The sequence below is a fragment of the Oncorhynchus masou genome, chromosome 31 (genome assembly GCF_036934945.1).
Source record: "Oncorhynchus masou masou isolate Uvic2021 chromosome 31, UVic_Omas_1.1, whole genome shotgun sequence".
Classification (NCBI taxonomy): Eukaryota; Metazoa; Chordata; class Actinopteri; order Salmoniformes; family Salmonidae; genus Oncorhynchus; species Oncorhynchus masou.
Genome location: NC_088242.1, coordinates 87,402,930 through 87,424,418, shown reverse-complemented (window position 1 = coordinate 87,424,418; position 21,489 = coordinate 87,402,930). Strand labels below are relative to the sequence as shown.

General features: G+C 42.8%; 1 protein-coding gene across 1 annotated transcript; it reads right to left on the bottom strand.

Annotated features, from left to right (window-relative positions):
• Positions 1-2,268: 2,268 nt before the first annotated feature.
• Positions 2,269-21,217, bottom strand: LOC135524686 (hippocampus abundant transcript 1 protein-like). Its single transcript, XM_064952431.1, has 12 exons — positions 20,969-21,217; positions 17,924-18,019; positions 17,173-17,235; positions 16,946-17,073; positions 16,578-16,692; positions 16,118-16,336; positions 11,525-11,638; positions 9,869-9,940; positions 5,412-5,524; positions 5,223-5,320; positions 4,610-4,776; positions 2,269-3,718 (listed from the first exon to the last, which is right to left on the bottom strand). The coding sequence occupies exons 1-12, from the start codon at positions 21,047-21,049 to the stop codon at positions 3,512-3,514; spliced, it is 1,473 nt and encodes a 490-aa protein (XP_064808503.1). The 5' UTR covers positions 21,050-21,217; the 3' UTR covers positions 2,269-3,511.
• Positions 21,218-21,489: the final 272 nt, after the last annotated feature.

Below are 21,489 nucleotides of genomic sequence, written 5' to 3'. Positions count from 1 at the left end.
CCAGGCTATGAGGGGTGGCCAGTCCTATTCTGGCTGTGCCGGGTGGAGATTGTAATAGAACATGGCCAAGATGTTCAAATGTTCATAGATGACCAGCAGGTTCACCACGAGAGGGATATTTTCAACCACCAACTTAACATCCTGAGACAAGGCCGAGTATAGCCCACAAAGATCTCCCCCATGGCACAACCAAAGGGGAACACCAACCCGGACAGGAAGATCACGTCAGTGACTCAACGCACTCAAGTAACACACCCCTCCTGGGCACGGCATGGAAGAGCACCAGTGACTCAGCCGTTGTAATAGGGTTAGAGGCAGAGAATCCCAGTGGAGAGAGGGGAACCGGCCAGGCAGAGACAGCAGGGGCAGTTTGTTGCTCAAGTGCCTTTCCATTCACCTTCACACTCCTGGGCCAGACTACACTCAATCATAGGACCTACTGAAGAGAAGTATTGGGGCAGCAGGGTAGCCTAGTGGTTAGAGCGTTGGACTAGTAATCGGAAGGTTGCAAGTTCAAACCCCCGAGCTGACAAGGTACAAATCTGTTGTTCTGCCCCTGAACATGCAGTTAACCCACTGTTCCTAGCCCATCGTTGAAAATAAAAATTTGTCCTTTTCTGACTTGCCTAGTTAAATACAGGTAAAATTACATTTTAAACAATCAATAAAGACTTAAAGGTCGAGACCGAGTCTGCGTCTCTCACGTGGATAAGCAGACCATTCCATGAAAATTGAGCTATTTTGGAGAATGCCCTGCTGTTTGCTTTGTAATTCTAGGGACAGTAAGGAGGCCTGAGTCTTGTGACCGTAGCGTACGTGTAGGTATGTATGGCAGGACCAAATCGGAAAGATAGGCAGGCGCAAGCCCATGTAATGCTTTGTAGGTTAGCAGTAAAACCTTGAAATCAGCCCTTGCCTTAACAGGAAGCCAGTGTGGAGAGGCTCGCACTGGAGTAACATGATCACATTTTTGGGTTCCAGTCAAGATTCTAGCAGCCGTGTTTAGCACTACCTGAAATTTATTTAGTGCTTTATCCGGGTAGCCGGAAAGTAGAGCATTGCAGTAGTCTAACCTGGAAGTGACGAAAGCATGGATACATTTTTCTGCATGATTTTTAGACAGAAAGTTTAAGATTTTTGCAATATTACGTAGATGGAAAAAAGCTGTCCTTGAAACAGTCTTGATATGTTTTTCAAAAGAGAGATCAGGGTCCAGAGTAATGCCGAGGTCCTTCAGTTTTAATTGAGACGACTGTACAACCATCAAAATTGTCCGATTCAACAGAATATCTCTTTGTTTCTTGGGACCGAGAACAAGCATCTCTGTTTTGTCCAAGTTTAAAAGTATAACATTTGCTGCCATCCACTTCCTTATGTCTGACACAAAGGCTTCCAGGGAGGGCAATTTTGGGGCTTCACCATGTTTCATTGAAATGTACAGCTGTGTGCCATCCGCATAGCAGTGAAAGTTAACACTGTTTCCGGATGACATCACCAAGAGTTAAAATAGAGAGAAAACAATAGTGGTCCTAAAACAGAGCCTTGAGGAACACAAATTTACAGTTGATTTGTCAGGGGACAAACCATCCACAGAGACTTAACATATCTTTCCGACAGATAAGATCTAAACCAGGTCAGAACTTGTCCGTGTAGCCCAATTTGGGTTTCCAATCTCTCCAAAATAATGTGGTGATCGATGGTATCAAAAGCAGCACTAAGGTCTAGGAGCACGGGGATAGATGCAGAGCCTCAGTCTGACACCATTAAAAGGTCATTTACCACCTTCACAAGTGCAGTCTCAGTGCTATGGTCTACAACCAGACTAAATTGCCTGATTTCCTTATGAATTGTAACTCAGTAAAATCTTTTAAATTGTTGCGTTTATATTTTTGTTCAGTATCCATTAGCTGGTTTGTCATCTTCGAACTGTGAAGTTGATATGCATCTTGTGGATTTCCTGAAATCATTTATTTTTTATAGGTAAGATAAGAAACATAGCACGAGGTTAAATGTTTTCTTGGTAAAATAACTGCCTGCAATGTGTATTTGACAACAGGCGAGATGGAGTCTCCTTCCCACCCAGTATAACTTGGAAAACAAACATACAAAATTATTAATTTATCTTATAGTGTACAATTAAAGAACATGGGTGGAACCTTAAAATGCATTGACTACCAGATATAGTATAGACTTGTCATACTGGTTTGGATTTGGCTCAATGATCTGTTCACCTAAAATAGCACAGGTTTCCCAGCCATATATCCAACATACATCAAAATATTCCGCTTTATTGAAATGCATGGTTCTATACTTAATGTATATTTACACGGTCAGTCAACAATTTAATGTTTAAAAGGTTGAAATAAGGCAGCAAAACAATATTACAATACATGGAAAAGAAAATCGCATACAGTATTAAGAAATTGCAATGTTTTACATAACACCAACTCATAAATAACTAGAGCACACAACTAATATTTCACAACGTTCATGATTCAATATGTACTTTCTTTTGGTATTTGGTCAATTAGCAAGTTAAAACAAGAGCGCATTGTTTGTACAAGTGAAATGGTTTATAGAAGGCCACTGGAGATGGATCTATGGATTCCTTTACTATGCAACGTGTTGGCTGACGAGATATTTAAAAAAAAGGCAAACCCTTCTTGTATGATCATTTCCTGTAACTGTACGATCCATACATGTCAGGGACTTGGCCGTGTACATGTACAAATGAGAATAAAAGACTAAAAATACCAAGCCAATCTGTCACACATTCCATGATTTCAGAGAGAGCGATCGGGGGGGCGATTCAAGATCTCATTGTGGTCCCGTCAAAAAGTAACACTCCCAAAGCCAAGGAAAGGCACCAGTCAGTCTGACGAAGTGGGAGTAGGAATTCATATAGGCAGCAGTTTGATATGAGGTTCAAAATAAAAGGTGCTTTAAAAATTCAGCTGTACCATTCCAAGTCCATTGCGTTTTCACATTCCATGGTTATGTGGATTAAGGCTTTTTATGCTGAGATCTGGGGAAATGCCACCTGAATTTCCAACTCGGCCCCGTAGTGTCATTTTCTCACACCACGTTCCATAAAGCTGAAGGCCCAATTCTAGAGGACTAACCAGTCTTTGTGATGCATCTAGGTTGCTTATTTTTCTAGGTTGCTTTTGTTGTACAGAGATGCCCTCTTCTGATTGTGGAACACTGTGTTCAGAAACAGCCCCGTCTTACCAGGTGTACGTCCCTGAGTGAGCTACGCCCCTGTTCAATATCATCAAAACAGTCCAGGGAATATTTTTGTTGTTGTAAAAGTTCAAGGAAAAAACAAAAATCAATAAATATAAGCCATTGCAAATAGTGCCTTTGGATAGAACTTTCTCTCAAAAACATACTCCTATGTATACATATATAGTGGTAACTCTTAATATAGCTTTTAGATTGCTGTCTGTTATACCTATATAAAAGAGCTCTCTTTCTGAAGAGGGAGGGCATCTGGCCTAAGTAGCCAGTGTTACACGTTTGAGTCCTGCAGTAGGGGCTCTTTGGCCTCCCCGGGCGGCCGCAGGCTGTGAGGGTGTCCGTGGGGCGAGCTGTGCTTCTTCCAGCTGCCGGGCCGGAGGCCTAGGTGAGGTTGCTCTGGTATGAAGAGTGCCACCAGGAGCGCTAGTAGCACTGAGCATGCTCCGAAGAGGAAGGGCGGGCCAGGAATGATGGAACTCTGAAGAGGAGGAAATTTTAAAAAATAATGTAAAAAAAAACACATTTTCCATACCTGAAGTGATTAGGAACATTTAACAAATTATGGTTACACAAGTGTATTGATACTTGATAACTAGTTCACATTAAATAGTGCCCAAAACCCTCTAAGTGTGCATAGTGTCTACATAATCATAGTAACTTTTAAGACAGGGATAGAACCTTGTTAAACTGTCTGGTCATTTTTGAGGAGGTATCTTGGATGTCAAAACAAACCTTCAAAGTCTACGCTAACTAAGTGAAATGTATTATCTGAATGGTTCCGGTTGTGTATTGTGAGGACGAGTAGAGGTTTGATTGGGCTCGGGCTAAAGATCTAAACAATAAGGCGGAGGAGCAGAAAACGTTGGGGATGTGGCGCTGGGGGCTAAGATGTGGGAGGAGCTGAAAAGGTTGGTGTTTGGGGTGTGGCACTGAGGGCTAAGATGTGGGAGGAGCTGAAAAGGTTGGTGTTAGGGGTGTGGCACTGGGGGCTAACCTGTGGAAAGAGCTGAACATTTTGGGGAGCTGAGCTGGGGGCTAACTTGTGAGAGAAGCAGAAAAGCAGAAAAGGTTCACAAGTTAGCTGGGGGCTAACTTGTGAGAGAAGCAGAAAAGGTTGGGGTTGGGGAGCTGGGGGCTAACTTGTGAGAGGATCAGAAAAGGTTGGGGTTGGGGAGCTGGGGGCTAACTTGTGAGAGGATCAGAAAAGGTTGGGGTTGGGGAGCTGGGGGCTAACTTGTGAGAGGATCAGAAAAGGTTGGGGAGCTGGGGGCTAACTTGTGAGAGGATCAGAAAAGGTTGGGGTTGGGGAGCTGGGGGCTAACCTGTGGGAGGAGCAGAAAAGGTTGGGGTTGGGGAGCTGGGGGCTAACCTGTGGGAGGAGCTGAAGGTGGGCTTGAGTATGGACCGGAGTGTCCCCGTTGCCATCTGGAGGCGCATCCAGCTCCACGTGGAAGATGTAGAAGATGAAGCCATAGAGCGCAGGGCCCAGGCCGTTACATAGCCCCCGGATCCCTGTCACCATCCCCTGGCCCACTCCTGTGAGATGACAGCCAACAATAATTTATCAATTGGATTGCATTCAACCTTTACTTCACTAGGCAAGTTAAAGGGATAGTTCATAAAAATTACACATTTAAATAATTATTTCCTTTCCTTGAAGATTTTTGCTTAAAATGTCATTTCGCTGAACACCCCCTTTAATTAACAGAACCATTTTTCATTTCCAATTACGACCAGGCCAATAGATGAATCGAAGAACATGCAAAATCAAATAAAAATATATATTTGTCACATGCGCCGAATACAATTTACCGTGAAATGCTTACGTATGAGCCTTTAACCAACAATGAAGAAAAGGGTACCGGAACAGAGTCACTGCAGTGGTATGGGTTAGTCGAGGTAATTTAGCTAATATGTTCATGTAGATAGAGGGTAAAGTGACTACGCATAGATGCAAAATAAAACTATAACAAAGTACAAACCTTGTTGGTCTGGTTCAGCAGTGCGGGAAACCAAAGCACTGATTGCTGGGAACGTGATGCTTGACATGGCTGCTAGAGCCCCTGCTGCCCACATCATCCTGTAGAGAGATGAGAGAAAACAGATTAAGTCACTTGAAAGAGTATCTCTTCATTGACCTGAATCAGATGAGTTACTTTAAAAAAGCTTACCATGGCTCGGAGCCAAACCCATACCAGGCGAGCTGTAGTATCTGGAACCCAAGGCCGAGCAAGATAGTGTTCTTGTTCCCGATGGAACGCATGAGTAAACTTAATACTACTGTCTGACAAAGAAAAGAAAAATAATATAATTGGAGACCATTTATTTGAATGTTAATATTGCATGTAATGAAAGTTCTCATTAATGCCCAAACCAGGTTAATATAACATGGCAGAGATTGAGATTACAGCACCTTCAGACAGTATTCATAACCCTTATTCCATTTTTGTTGTGTTACAGCCGGAATTCAAAATGGATGAAATACCCCATAATGACTAAGTGGAAACAGTTTAGAAATTTTCGCACATTTATTTTGCCGAGTCAATACTCTGTAGAAGCAGCTTTCAGTTATCTTGGGCATGTCAGCATCACCTTTGCTTATATTTATTAATCTGGATTTGGGGATTTTTTTCCCCCATTCTTTCTCGCATATTTTCTCAAGCTCTGTTAAGTTAGATGGGGAGTGGCGGTGAACAGCAATCTTCAAGTCTTTCCACAGATTTTTTATGGGATTCAAGTTTGGCCTGTGGCTGGGCCACTCAAGGACTTTCACATTCTTGTTCTGAAGCCTTTCCAGCATTGCTTTGGCTGTATACTTGGGGTCATTGTCCTGTTGGAACGTAAATCTTTGCCCCCAGTCTAAGGTCGTTTGCACTTTGAAGCAGGCTCTCATCAAGGATTTGCCTGTTTTCATTGTTTCCTCTATCCAGTCTCACAGTCCCTGCTGCTGAAAAGCATCCCCATAGCATGATGCTGCCGCCACCATGCTTCATGGTAGGGATGGTTTTAGATGGGTGATTAGGTTTGCATAGCACCTTGCAATCAGACCAAAGAGTTACATCGTCTCATCAGACCACAGAATATTTTGCCTTATGCTCGCAGAGTCTTTCACATGCCTTTTGCAAACGATAGAGGTGCGGTCATGTGACTTTTTCTCAGGAGTGGCTTCCGTCTGGCCACTCTTCAATAAAGCCTAGATTGGTGAGGTGCTGTAGAGATTGTCTCCCATCTTAGCCAAGGAACTATGCAGTTCTGTCAGTGGGTTCCTGGTCACCTCCCCGGTGTCATGTGACTCGTTAGTGTTACAAGGTCTCAGGTGTGAATTTTTATTTATTTATTTTTATTTCACCTTTATTTAACCAGGTAGGCTAGTTGAGAACAAGTTCTCATTTGCAACTGCGACCTGGCCAAGATAAAGCATAGCAGTGTGAACAGACAACACAGAGTTACACATTGAGTAAACAATAAACAAGTCAATAACACAGTAGAAAAAAAAAGAGTCTATATACATTGTGTGCAAAAGGCATGAGGAGGTAGGCAAATAATTACAATTTTGCAGATTAACACTGGAGTGATAAATGATCAGATGGTCATGTACAGGTAGAGATATTGATGTGCAAAAGAGCAGAAAAGTAAATAAATAAAAACAGTATGGGGATGAGGTAGGTAAAATTGGGTGGGCTATTTACCGATAAAACTATGTACAGATGCAGCGATCGGTTAGCTGCTCAGATAGCAGATGTTTGAAGTTGGTGAAGGAGATAAGTCTCCAACTTCAGCGATTTTTGCAATTCGTTCCAGTCACAGGCAGCAGAGAACTGGAACGAAAGGCGGCCAAATGAGGTGTTGGCTTTAGGGATGATCAGTGAGATACCTGCTGGAGCGCGTGCTACGGGTGGGTGTTGCCATCGTGACCAGTGAACTGAGATAAGGCGGAGCTTTACCTAGCATGGACTTGTAGATGACCTGGAACCAGTGGGTCTGGCGACGAATATGTAGCGAGGGCCAGCCGACTAGAGCACACAAGTCGCAGTGGTGGGTGGTATAAGGTGCTTTAGTGACAAAACGGATGGCACTGTGATAAACTGCATCCAGTTTGCTGAGTAGAGTGTTGGAAGCTATTTTGTAGATGATCGCCTAAGTCAAGGATCGGTAGGATAGTCAGTTTTACTAGGGTAAGTTTGGCAGCGTGAGTGAAGGAGACTTTGTTGCGGAATAGAAAGCCGACTCTAGATTTGATTTTCGATTGGAGATGTTTGATATGAGTCTGGAAGGAGAGTTTACAGTCTAGCCAGACACCTAGGTACTTATAGATGTCCACATATTCAAGGTCGGAACCATCCAGGGTGGTGATACTAGTCAGGCGTGCGGGTGCAGGCAGCGAACGGTTGAACAGCATGCATTTGGTTTTACTAGCGTTTAAGAGCAGTTGGAGGCCACGGAAGGAGTGTTGTATGGCATTGAAGCTTGTTTGGAGGTTAGATAGCACAGTGTCCAAGGACGGGCCGGAAGTATACAGAATGGTGTTGTCTGCGTAGAGGTGGATCAGGGAATCGCCTGCAGCAAGAGCAACATCATTGATATATACAGAGAAAAGAGTCAGCCCGAGAATTGAACCCTGTGGCACCCCCATAGAGACTGCCAGAGGACCGGACAGCATGCCCTCCGATTTGACACACTGCACTCTGTCTGCAAAGTAGTTGGTGAACCAGGCAAGGCAGTCATCAGAAAAACCAAGGCTACTGAGTCTGCCGATAAGAATATGGTGATTGACAGAGTCGAAAGCCTTGGCAAGGTCGATTTAGACGGCTGCACAGAATGGGGATCAGGTGTGTTAAATTTGGTGTCATCGCTCTCACACTCCCTCATACTGACTGGTCACTGGAAGTTCAACATGGCACCTCATGGCAAAGAACTCTGAGGATCTGATTTTTTTTTTATTGCTCTACATAAAGATGGCCTATGCTATAAGAATATTGCCAAGACCCTGAAACAGAGCTGCAGCACGGTGGCCAAGACCATACAGCGGTTTAACTGGACAGGTTCCACTCAGAACAGGCCTCGCCATGGTCGACCAAAGAAGTTGAGTGCACGTGCTCAGCGTCATATCCAGAGGTTGTCTTTGGGAAATAGACGTATGAGTGCTGCCAGCATTGCTGCAGAGGTTGAAGGGGTGGGGTGGTCAGCCTGCCAGTGCTCAGACCATACGCCGTACACTGCATCAAATTGGTCTGCATGGCTGTCGTCCCAGAAGGAAGCCTCTTCTAAGGATGATGCACAAGAAAGCCCGCAAACAGTTTGCTGAAGACAAGCAGACTAAGGACATGGATTGCTGGAACCATGTCCTGTGGTCTGATGAGACTAAGATAAACTTATTTGGTTCAGATGGTGTCAAGCGTGTGTGGTGGCAACCAGGTGAGGAGTACAAAGACAAGTGTGTCTTGCCTACAGTCAAGCATGGTGGTGGGAGTGTCATGGTCTGGGGCTGCATGAGTGCTGCCGGCACTGGGGAGCTACAGTTCATTGAGGGAACCATGAATGCCAACATGTACTGTGACATACTGAAGCAGAGCATGATCCCCTCGCTTCAGAGACTGGGCCGCAGGGCAGTTTTCCAACATGATAACGACCCCAAACACACCTCCAAGACGACCGCTGCCTTGCTAAAGAAGCCGAGGGTAAAAGGTGATGGACTGGCCAAGCATGTCTCCAGACCTAAACCCTATTGAGCATCTGTGGGGCATCCTCAAACGGAAGGTGGAGGAGTGCAAGGTCTCTAACATCCACCAGCTCTGTGATGTCGTCATGGTGGAGTGGAAGAGGACTCCAGTGGCAACCTGTGAAGCTCTGGTGAACTCCATGCCCAAGAGGGTTAAGGCAGTGCTGGAAAATGGTGGTGGCCACACAAAATATTGACACTTTGGGCCCAATTTGGACATTTTCACTTAGGGGTGTACTCACTTTTGTTGCCAGTGGTTTAGACATTAATGGCTGTGTGTTGAGTTTGAGGGGACAGCAAATTTACACTGTTATACAAGCTGTACACTCACTACTTTACATTGTAGCAAAGTGTCATTTCTTCAGTGTTGTCACATGAAAAGATATACTCAAATATTTACAAAAATGTGAGGGGTGTACTCACTTTTGTGATAGAATTGTGATGAGACATACTGGAGATCTACAGACAGTTCCTTGGAGTTTATGGTATAGTTTCTGCTCTGACATGCACTGTCAACTGTGGGACCTTATATAGACAGTTGTGTTTCTTTCTAAATCATGTTTAAACAATTGAATTGACAACACGTGGACTCCAATCAAGTTGTAGTGAAATCCCAAGGATGATCAAAGGAAATTGGATGCACCCAAGCTGAATTTGGAGTGTCATAGCAAAGGGGTGGGAATACTTATAAAATAATATTTATTTAATATTTATTTATTTAATTTTCAATAAAATTGCACAAACCCCATCACTAAACACATTTTCACTTTGTCGTTATGGGGCATTGTGTGTAGATGGGTGAGAAAATAATCCATTTAGAATTCAGGCTGTAACACAAAATGTAGAATAAGTCAAGGGGTATGAGTACTTTCTGAAGGCACTGTACATGTTAATTGAATGACAACTAACCTGTGCAACGATTGAAAGCAGTCCTAGAACAGCTATGAAAGCTGCAACACTTTCAGGTGAAAATCCCATAATCTGTAGAAAAAATAAATTAAAACAAAATGCATATGATTGTACTGCCAGTGAGACCAAAGTAATTACACCCATCATCAAGCAAAGACAATGATTTAGCTAAGTATACACTACATGTAGACACCCCTGAAATTAGTGGATTTGGCTATTTCAGCACACAGCCATTCAATCTCCATAGCCAAACATTGGCAGTAGAATGGCCCATACTAAAGAGTTCAGTGACTTTCAAAGTGGCACCGCCATAGGATGCAATCTTTCCAATAAGTCAGTTTGAAATTTCTGCCCTACTAGAGCTGCCCAGTCAATTGTAAGTGCTGTTATTGTCAAGTGGATACGTCTAAGAGCAACAACGGCTCAGCCGCGAAGTGGTAGACCACACAAGCTCACAGAACGGGACCGCCGAGTGCTGAAGCGCGTAAAAATAGTCCGCACAAAAACTATTAGTCAGAAGCTTCCAAGAAATGAGTTTCCATGGCCGAGCAGCCGCACACAAGCTTATAATCACCATGCGCAATACCAAGCGTCAGCTGGAATGGTGTAAAGTTCGCGGCCATTGGACTCTGGAGCAGTGGAAACATTCTCTGGAGTGATGAACCACGCTTTACCATCTGGCAGTCCGACGGAGAAATCTGTGTTTGGCAGTTACCAGGAGAACGCTACCTGCCCCAATGCATAGTGCCAACTGTAAAGTTTGTTGGAGGAGGAATAATGGTCTGGGGCTGTTTTTCATGGTTCGGGCTAGGCCCTGTAGTTCCAGTGAATGGAAATCTTAACTCTACAGCATACAATAACATTCTAGACAATTCTGTGCATCCAACTTTGGGGAAGGCCCTTTCTTGTTTCAGCATGACAATGTCCCCATGCACAAAGAGAGTTCCATACAGAAATGTTTTGTTGAGATCAGTGTGGAAGAACTTGACTGGCCAAAGCCCTGACCTCAACCCCATCAAACACCTTTGGGATGAATTGGAACACTGATTGCAAGCCAGGCCTAATTGTCCAACATCAGTGCCCAACCTCACTAATGCTTGTGGCTAAATGGAAGCAAGACCCTGCAGCAATGTTCCAACATCTAGTGGAAAGCCTTCCCAGAAGAGTGGAGGCTGTTAGCAAATGGGGGACCATCTCCATATTAATGCCCATGATTTTGGAATGAGATGTTTGACGAGCATGTAGTGTAGCTGCAAGCAGCAAAGAACAGAAATGAACGGTGTAACGGACCATTTGTGAAATTACTTTGCAATGTTCTTCAAATTAACTATAAAACCCCCTTGACAAGTCTGCCAAATATTTTGACTATGAAGGGGACTTGACCTCCGTGACATTGATCATGGCAATAACTCAAAAAGTTAAGTTTGTCTTATGTACAGGAGACACCGTCCAATGAAATTCTTACTTGCAGGTTCCTTCTCAACATTAAGAAATAATACAAGATAAGAATAGGAACAAAGTAAATGGTAGTAGAATAGAATAAACATTTGAGAATAATTTTAATACAGGAAAGGGGTGGACACATCTGACATGCGTCACACACACACACACTGTTTATTTGGGCCACACTTTTGACAGAATACATTGTAGACAGACCTGTCGTAAGTAGAGAAAGAAGCTGGAGTACTGGCCAGCCTCGGGGAGGTAGGACAGGAACACTGTTATACAGATGAGCAGCACAGTGGAATCCTGGCCCACTTTCCTTAGAGACTGGAGACAGAAAGCAAGGGGTTGGTGATAACAATATGATGTACAATGAACACCCATCCACTCCTTCACAAGTCTTATGGCAGAAAGGAGGCCTTCTATGAGAACTGGGTCACAACCAGAGAGCAAGTGAGAGGGAGAGATTTCGCTCAGACTAAAAAAATAATAATCCTTTAGCCTCATTGTTGTAGGTCAATCCAGGGCTCTAGACTAGCTTTTTCCACTAACCTTTGGCACCAATTTTTAAATGACCTGACTAATAATGACTAGCCATCTTGGCATGCCCTTCTGTTCTTGCATTGATTTGGATATTTACTCAGGGTTCAATGTTCACTTTTTTTCCTCACTGGCAGTTAAATGCATTGGGGTGTATGCTTTCTCTCTATATTCAGCTAGTAATAGGCTACATTTCGTTATTATTAATTATGTATTAAAAGCTGTATGATATAATTTTACAATGCAAGACATTACTCTATTTGATACAATTGCTTTAGATTAATTGTGTAAATGTTTGTTTCTAAAGCAGGTCTGTAATTATTTATTACATCTCAAAATAGGATGTTGCCCCTTTAAGACCGACTGCTTTTCAAAATAGATATTGATACTGTACGCCTACCGTGGGCTAGCCAAGGCCTACCGTGGGCCCTACCGGGGGCTAGCCAAGGTCTACCGTGGGCCCTACCGTGGGCTAGCCAAGGCCTACCGTGGGCCCTACCGTGGGATAGCCAAGGCCTACCGTGGGCCCTACCGTGGGCTAGCCAAGGCCTACTGTGGGCCCTACCGTGGGCTAGCCAAGGTCTACCGTGGGCTAGCCAAGGCTAGGTATCTTTTTGTAGCTTTCTCTTGATAGACTATCAACAATAGCCAGTAGAATATAATTGTTTATCAGTGACAAGTAAGACAACAGATGGTAGACTATGATTAAAAAAGTAAGCCATTTCATCGAACATATCCAGAGAATAATGGGAGTAAGGGTAAATGTATTCATACGGAACATTTGGTATGGGGATCTTGATTCGGTCCGCACGATGAACCCGAATAAAATAAATTATGATCATCAAACAACGCCTATAGGCTCTGCATGTTGTAATCAGCATGGCTTCACAGTAGATTACAATGGCGATGGACAGAGAGTTCACAATACTATGTAGCCACTGCTCAACCAGAATAGCCTATGCAGCTCCCAGCACCTCAAATATGTTGACACATTTACACCGACATCACCAAAGTATTCATACCACTGGGAGCAAGGCGGAAACGCAAAAAGTAAATCAAAATAAACTTAATCTCCCCTCTGCATTCAAGCAGCTCTTCGCAGCGGATTCTGACAAGGCCAAATAAATTACAATAGCAATAGGCATGTTTAGCCTGTAGCCATGGATATGCTCCCATTCTCTGTGGTTTAAAATAGGGGATTTCAGCACCTTGTTTACGTCCTAAGTACTAATCCTATTTATTTGCATATCTGATTTCAAATTGGTTATATTTTCCTGCAATCGGAACAGACTGGAATCTTATATTTCAAGCCAACTTCATAGGTGGTTTGAATTCAGAAAAAACATCTGATTCCTGGCCATGTGACTTGTGTCTGAACGGTCAAATCTGATTTATTTGTCCTCAAGTAGTTAAGACTTAAACATATCTTGTTGCTCGGTAGCTACACTGTTGACAGTTTGACAAGAACATGTGGTAGCTAACTACCTTGTAAAATGTTCACAAACACAAACAAATGTGTGAATGTGCTAAAATGCTAAACAGCTACCTAGTTGACTGCTGTGGCTAGCCAAAAAGGACTTGTTTTGAAAGTTGGAACATCTTATCCTTTGAGGATTTAAGTGTTTTTACACTATGATTTTGAACATTCAAAGCAACTGAGAAACGTCCATGATAGGAAGGGTTGTCACCTTAGTTTGAAACATAACTTCTGAGTGATAGGAAGCACAAGTACTGCCACCAAATCAGCCAACATGACTGCACACACACCTGTCGTTACTATGACAACTAGCATAGCCGTGTCAGTAAATGACTGCTGTCTGAACACACACAACTCTGATTTGGTCACTTGTAACTTGCTGTTTTGACCATCAGCAGTCCAAAACAGACTTGAGCATTAAGGCTTGCAAGGCTTTAGTGACAGCCCATCTCATTGCCCCGGAGTGGGAGAAGTACCGTGCTACAGACAAGCCCCCTTTATGAGTCTCAAGTGTGCATATTTTTCTCTTTGTAAGAAATCCTTATAGCATAGGCCTATACAATGTCCGAGCCATGTTAACATATTGATTTCACACACATTGCACTTTATTTTAGTGTTGTTGATTAATCATGTTTTCATTTAAGAAAAGTTGCTAATCCTGATTGTGCTCTCATCAGGCATTTCATTATCATATGGAATCAGGAATATCAGCACTTTGTATGCTTTATTTCACTACAGTAACGGTTGGCATTTCATTTTCCCGCTGTACCAAAACTTGACCCCAAAACTGCAATACGTACCGAACTGTGGGTTTGGTGAACCATTACACCCCAACTTATTAGTTAACTACCGAAAAACTACATGATGTGTTGAATTGGCTCTCTCGTTAGTCTGTCATTTTTTTATGGGCTAGGCCTACCTGCTGTAAATGTCTAACTCTCTCCTCTGGCACACACGCAGCTGATGCAGACACCAAGAATTTTCTAAGAATTTCATGACCGTACAAAGACTGTTTGCTGACCAAATATGTGATATAACTCAGTAATAGCTATAACTCAGCAAGGAATATCAACAAATGTGCCCACGTGAGTCTCAGTTCCCCCCTATATTCATTTAGCAGTTGCGGACCACTCCAAAAAATCTATACAAATAATTACAATTGTAATCATTTTTCAGGGTAAACTTAAAATGACTAAAACCAGATATAATGTATGTAGAAAAATATAATGACATGATATATATTTTTTAAACAAGATATTTGAGAACTAACAACCACCAAAATAAAACATTGACAGTCAGGAACAATATAAAATTCCAAAAATGTCATGGCATTGATTGTTATGTTTGAGTCGCTCAGCATACGAACACAGCATAAGCCACGGCAAAGTGTGTAGAATTTCAGGAAATTCTCCCTCAGCCCCATGACAAAGTGAGTAGAATTGCATGAAATTTGCTTTAAAACTGCAAAATGTAGCATAGCATGGACCATCAAAGGGTAGCCTAGTGGTTAGAGCGTTGGACTAGTAACCGGACTAGTAACCGTAACTAGTAACCGGAAGGTTGCAAGTTCAAATCCCCGAGCTGACAAGGTACAAATCTGGCGTTCTGCCCCTGAACAGGCAGTTAACCCACTGTTCCTAGGCCGTCATTGAAAATAAGAATTTGTTCTTAACTGACTTGCCTAGTTAAATAAAGGTAAAAAAAAAAAAACATTTTAGGAGAGTTCAGGTTTGCATGATGTAGAACACACCCGGGTCTAAACGCTTGTTCCTTATGCCAGGTAAATCCCATTGTGTTTTTCAAAAATTGTGTTTGTGTGCCATTTCAGCACGGTTAACCGGTTTTGGGCACTTTTGGTTTCTATGCCCAATTAGAAAGACATTGTTCATAACTAAAAGCTGAGGTACACTAACATGGCCTGTACCAAACAATTCAGTCCAAACACATGAACAAGACCAACTGAGGTGTTGTATGCATTTGTGAAGAGAAACTGACCAATTGTAATGTGGTTAATTGTAAGGGTGTAACCTCTTGCAACTTAACCACATTACAATTGGTCAGTTTCTCTTCCCAAATGCATACAACATCTCAGTTGGTCTTGTTCTTTTATGAAATCTAATGAAAACATTAAGTGATGGAGTTATTGTGGAGGCAAATGGTAAGACTCAGGAGGACCACTGGTAACATGAGTAGCTAGTTGAAAGTGTCAACATACAACCAGATGCTATAATGCTTCCATAAGGGAAGCCATGGCCGTCAGTCAAGAGGACAAGGTCTTGCAGCACAGCCATTCTCACCACATTCTATTGATGAGCCCTCTTTTTACCAAGAACAATACCTGCCTCCACCACCAATTCCATTGATACCATTGTCTCCCCCCCGCACGTTATTTTTGAATTCTAAACTTTCCCCATCATCAGGACTGTGACGCGGTAGAAAGTGAATGTCCATGTTCCTCCTCGGTCTCAGAGACCCACCAAAGCCTAATACAAATTCTAGCTACTACCACTGATCAGTGCCAAAGTGAAGCACACATCTTCACAGGTTTTAGAATGTTTCCCAAACAAGCCAATATATTTGTACATTGGTAGGACTGGGCTAACCCTTTACTTCTTGAATCCTCATGTAATTTGCCATAAATATCAATGTCAAGAGAAGGCATCTCATCTGGCCAATCCAAATCATGTTGAACTCTAAAAGCACACTAATGGGGTACATAAACATAGCAGTTGGATAATTCATGGGGTAGAGAAACTGACAGAACCTTTAGAAGTGGACCATGTACTCACAGCAAAGGGGTCGGCCTGTTCCCAGGAGATGGGAGCCCCCCAGGATGCTGGCCGCATCTTCTCAGGCAGAGACTCGGGCACGGCCACCAGGATGAAGCAGATGTCCAGCATAGCGATTGCTGAGGCCAGCACCACCACCAGGCCGTCACCATACACACGGCCCAGGTAGGCTCCGATGGCCGGGCTCGTCACCAGGCTAGCAGCAAAGGTGGCCGACACCTAACGAACAAGAGTAGAGGTGGTTTACTGACTAACTCTTTAAATAAAATTGCAGTTTCACTTTCTTGAGTTTGTGCAAAATGTCTGCTTTGTTAAGTGGGACTAAATTGCAAATAGGTTCTAAAGGATATAACTATTTTAGCCACAAATGGACCACAGATTACTGAATCAAAAAAGGTGAGGTGGTAAACTTGAAAGTTGAAGATGAGAATAAATTGTGTAGGTAATGTCTGATACACACCAGACCATAGGCCATGCTGCGTTCATGCTCCTGCGTTATGTCAGCCACATAGGCAAAGACCACGGAGAAGGTTACAGCAAACACACCGGACACAGAGATAACTGCAAAATACCACCTGAAACAGAGGCAGGATATGGCACTCAGTTATTATTACACTTTACTCTCAGTTCCACCTCAACACATCACATTATATTAGCTAATGCATCTTGCTGAAAATATGGAATAGTGCAAAGTAGAACAGTGTGAAATTCAGCACGAAGTTCAGATCTTCCCAATTGGTTTAACCACAATAGTTTCAAGAGAACTATGATTCATTTGAATGGTGATCTCAGTAACTATGGACTCTCTCTGGTTGCGTGCCATCGTACCAGGGGCTTATCTTCATCAGTGGAATGGGAGCGCAGGTGAAGAAAACAGTAAGCAGGAGAAAAGACTTCCGACCCCACACATCAGACAGGGCACCAATCAGCGGAGCACTCAGGAAAGACAGCAGGCCCTGAAACACAATAAGAAGACACACCCAATGAATGGAAATAGAATTGAAGTGCAACTAGATGTGCTGTTCAAAATAATAACACCTGTTCAAACACCATACCTTTACCCCTTGGATCAAGCCATTCATTAGAAACGTATGCTTCGGGAATGTCTCATGTAGGACCTGGATAACAAGGGGATAAGAACACATAGTAGAGACTTAATTTTGATTATAAACTGGGTGGTTCGAGCCCTGAATGCCGATTGACTGACAGCCAGCAATAAGCAATAAGGCCCAAGGGGGTGTGGTATATGGCCAACATATGGTATATGGCCAACATACCACAGCTAAGGGCTATTCTTAAGCACAACGCAACACAGAGTGTCTGGATACAGCCCTTAGCCGTGGTATATTGGCCATATAACACAAACCCCTGAGGTGCCTTACTGCTATTATAAACTGGTTCAAATGTAATTAGAAGAGTAAGAATAAATCTTTTGTCATACTCGTGGTTTACGGTCTCATATACCACCGCTTTCAGTCAACCAGCATTCAGGGCTCGAACCACCCAGTTTATAACAGACCGTATACTATGGGTATGACAAAACATGTATTGTTACTGCTCTAATTACATTGGTAACCAGTTTATAATAGCAATAAGGCACCCCAGGGTTTGTGATATATGGCCAATATACTAGAGCTAAAGGCTGTGTCAAGGCACTGCGTTGCATCGAGCATTAAAAAACAGCCCGTAGCCGTTGTAAAATCGGCCATATACCAATCCCCCAGGGGCCTTATTGTTTAAATAGTTTCATCAGCAGCCAACAAATCACACTGTATGAAATAATAGGTCATAAAGACGACAACCTACCACCAAAGTGGGTGCTGTAAGAAGGCCCCAGGCAAAAAATTCCAAAAAGATGACAATTACAGCATGGTAGACGCTGGGAGCTCCGAAACCTTGTGCCTGGTGAACAGAGTGGAACCGTTATGCAAGTATGTCAACAAGCAATACTCAATGATCTTACTTTCAAATAAGATATATTTAAAAGGTAAACTCGGCAATAGGACATCATCATACACAGTGTGGCAACTTCCTGCGTACAGTCATCAACAACAGAATTCGTATCTGCCACTATTGACTCTTCTAAAGTTACATTTCCCACATTGGAAGAGCCAGTAGTGGCAGTCTTGACAAATCTGACTTTTGTTAGCAGGAATATGATCACCTGTGTATGACTATACACTATGGCCAAAAGTATGTGGACACTCCTTCCAACTAGTGGATTCAGCCGTTTCATCCACACCTCGTTGTCAGGTTCATAAAATTGAGCACATGGCCATGCAATCTCCAAAGAGAAACACTGGCAGTAGAATGGACCGTACTTAAGAGCTCAGTGACTTTCGACGTGGCAGTCTAGGGCTGGGCGGTGTACCGTATTTTACGATATACCGGTATTGATGCATGGGCTGGTTTGGGTTTTTACTTTACCTTCTATAATGGCATTTGCATGTTTGATTTGTTAAATGTGATACGCCGTGTTTAATGTAAATTTTTATAGTTTATTTCGCTACTTGAGTCATCTCTCTCGGCTCTCTCTCCATGCAGCTTTCCACACAGACCTAGTCCCACCCTGCCACTCAAGGAGCGCATTTGTTGTTCCTCGACCACAAGACACTTGCGTTCAGTCTGCATGATCAATGCAGCACATGCAACAATGTTTATGACAACAAAGCTGGTTTCAATTTGCGTCTTCATATAAATCCAGTAGCGTTCTATAAATTACACTATTAGTTTGTTTTGCTCACATCTGCAAGCAGCTAGTTTGTCTTTTCTTAGCAAGTTGGGCCTAAATCTTGTTAGCCGCTAATCGCTAGGTAGCTCGCTAATAAATGTACGGAGTCAGAGTAGACATGCCTGATAATACCAGTGATGGTGTAGTTCTAAATCAGCATGTTGTTTGTGAAACTGTACCTTCTAAATCAAAGAGGAATACAAGAAGCATCAATATGTTAGCTACATAAAGTAGCTAAGAGAAAACAGTCAATGTAGCCAAAGATTATAGGGTCCCATAGGAAACAATTATCAACACTTTGGTTCCTACCCTATCACAATAACTCCTCCCTGGCATTTTCCTTCGTTTTCATGTCAAACAACACTATTCAAAGTGCCCACTATCATATTCTAACTATAGAATTAGAATAATCATTCCATTTCCATGATTCCAACAGTTCACTCAAGTGTTTTGCTCTAGATCATGTCAAATTGCTATTGCAACATTTGGTTCAAAATATGGTTTAGATTGTTTGCCCATATAGTGCAGCCCTACATGGCAGTGTGGAAATGATCTCAAATGAGTGCAGTAAATGCAGAAATTTATGAAAATGCAAAACAATATTTTGGGTTGAATTGAACAGTATAAAACTAATCAAAATGGAGAAATACATTCTAAGTTAATTAAATGGGTATGTGTTGCCACCCTGAGGTCATGCACAACTTATAAAGCAAATAAAATAAAAACATAAAAGTGTCAACATTTTTTTTTTTATACCGTGATATGGTATCTTGGCCATATCGCCAAGCACTACGCGGCACCGTCATAAGCTGCCACCTTTCCAACAAGTTAGCTCATCAAATTTCTGCCCTGGTCAACTGTAAGTGCTGTTATTGTGAAGTGGAAACGTCTTGGAGCAACAACAGCTCAGCCCCGAAGTGGTAGGCCACACAAGCTCACAGAACCGTACCGCTGAGTGCAGAGGCGCGTTTAAAAAAATAAAATAGCCTGTCCTCGGTTGTAACACCCATTACAGAGTTCCAAACTGCCGCAGGAAGCAACATCAGCACAAGAACTGTTCGTCTGGAACATCATGAAATGGGTTTACATGGCTGAGCAGCTGCACACAAGCATAAAGTCACCATGTGCAATGCCAAGTGTTGGCTGAAGTGGTGTAAAGCTCACCGCCATTGGACTCTGGAGCAGTGGAAACGCGTTCTCTGGAGTGATGAATCATGCTTCACCATCTGGCAGTTTGAAAGAAGAATCTGGCGGATGCCAGGAGAACGCGACCTGCCAGAATGCATAGTGCCTACTGTAAGGTTTGGTGGAGTAGGAATAATAATAGGGCTGTTTTTCATGGTTCTGGCTAGGCCCCGTCGTTCCAGTGAAGGGAAATCAACAGTACAGCATACAATTACATTCTAGATGATTCTGTGCTTCCAACTTTGTGGCAACAGTTTGGGGAAGGCCCTTTCCTGTTTCAGCACGACAATGCCCCTGTGCACAAAGCGAAGTCCATATAGAAATGGTTTGTTGAGATCAGTGTGGAAGAACCTTACTGGCCTACACAGAGCCCTGACCTCAACCCCATCAAACACCTTTGGAATGCCAACTGTGAGCCTGGCCTAATCGCCCAACATCACTACCCGACTGCACTAATGCTCGTGGCTGAATGGAAGCAAGTCCCCACAGAAATGTTCCAACATCTAGAGGAAAGCCTTCTCAGAAAAGTGGAGGTTGTTATAGCAGCAAAGGTGAGACCAACTCCATATTAATGCCCATGATTTTGGAATCAGATGTTCGACGAGCAGGTGTCCACATACTTTTGGTCATGTAGTGTAGCTACCATACTGCTGAGTGAGAAGCTATACCTTTACTAGAAGATAGCTAGCTAACGTTACACGGAACTAAACAAACAGACAACGTTAGTTAGCACCAGCAGATACGTTAGCTAGCTGACGTAGCTAGCACTTGTTTTTGAGAGGACTAGGAAGAGGCATCGGGACTTCCCCCAGGGCGCTGGCAAGCAGAACGAGCTAGCGCGTTACATTTCACATATTGTAGACAGACATACCACATGCGGCAAACTAATCTCAAGAAATACGATGCCAAATAGTGCGATTTTGGTGTAAACTCACCGTTCCTCCATCCTTGATAATAATTTTTTTCGCCAGCAGGAGACTGCGATTCGCCCGTTTCTTCTTTTTGCTCTGTGTCATATTACCATTCTAGTTATTTGTTTAATAAGAATATATTTGTAAAGAAATTTTAGACAAACTATTTAAATCAGATTATGTTGGATAAGAAACGGAATAAATCAAATGTTCGAACTAAAAGGGCTGTTTCGTCCATTCACTCGGCCACCGCCATCTTTGCAAAAACATTGTTAAAACGTAATGACGTCTCATCACACGATGTTCTGACGTGCATGTACCCACAATCAAAGATTATGTCGCGTTCAAAACAACTGTGACCTGGGAATTTGAAATTCTCTGACTTCCGACTTGTGCGTTCAAGACAACTGGGAACTTGGAAAAAAACGAGCTCCGACTGGGAAAAGTACATTTGAACGGTTATCCAACTCGGAATTTAATCTCCTGAACTCGGGCCTCTTTCTTGAGCTCAGACCTGAAGATCACTAACGTCATGAATTGACCTC

Coding starts and splice junctions, on each gene's coding strand:
- LOC135524686 (XM_064952431.1), bottom strand. CDS start 21,049: ATGACACAGAGCAAAAAGAAGAAACGGGCGAATCGCAGTCTCCTGCTG. Junction 18,020..20,968: donor TTATCAAGGATGGAGGAACG/GTGAGTTTACAC, acceptor TCTGTTCACCAG/GCACAAGGTTTCGGAGCTCC. Junction 4,777..5,222: donor TGCTGAACCAGACCAACAAG/GTTTGTACTTTG, acceptor GTCATCTCACAG/GAGTGGGCCAGGGGATGGTG.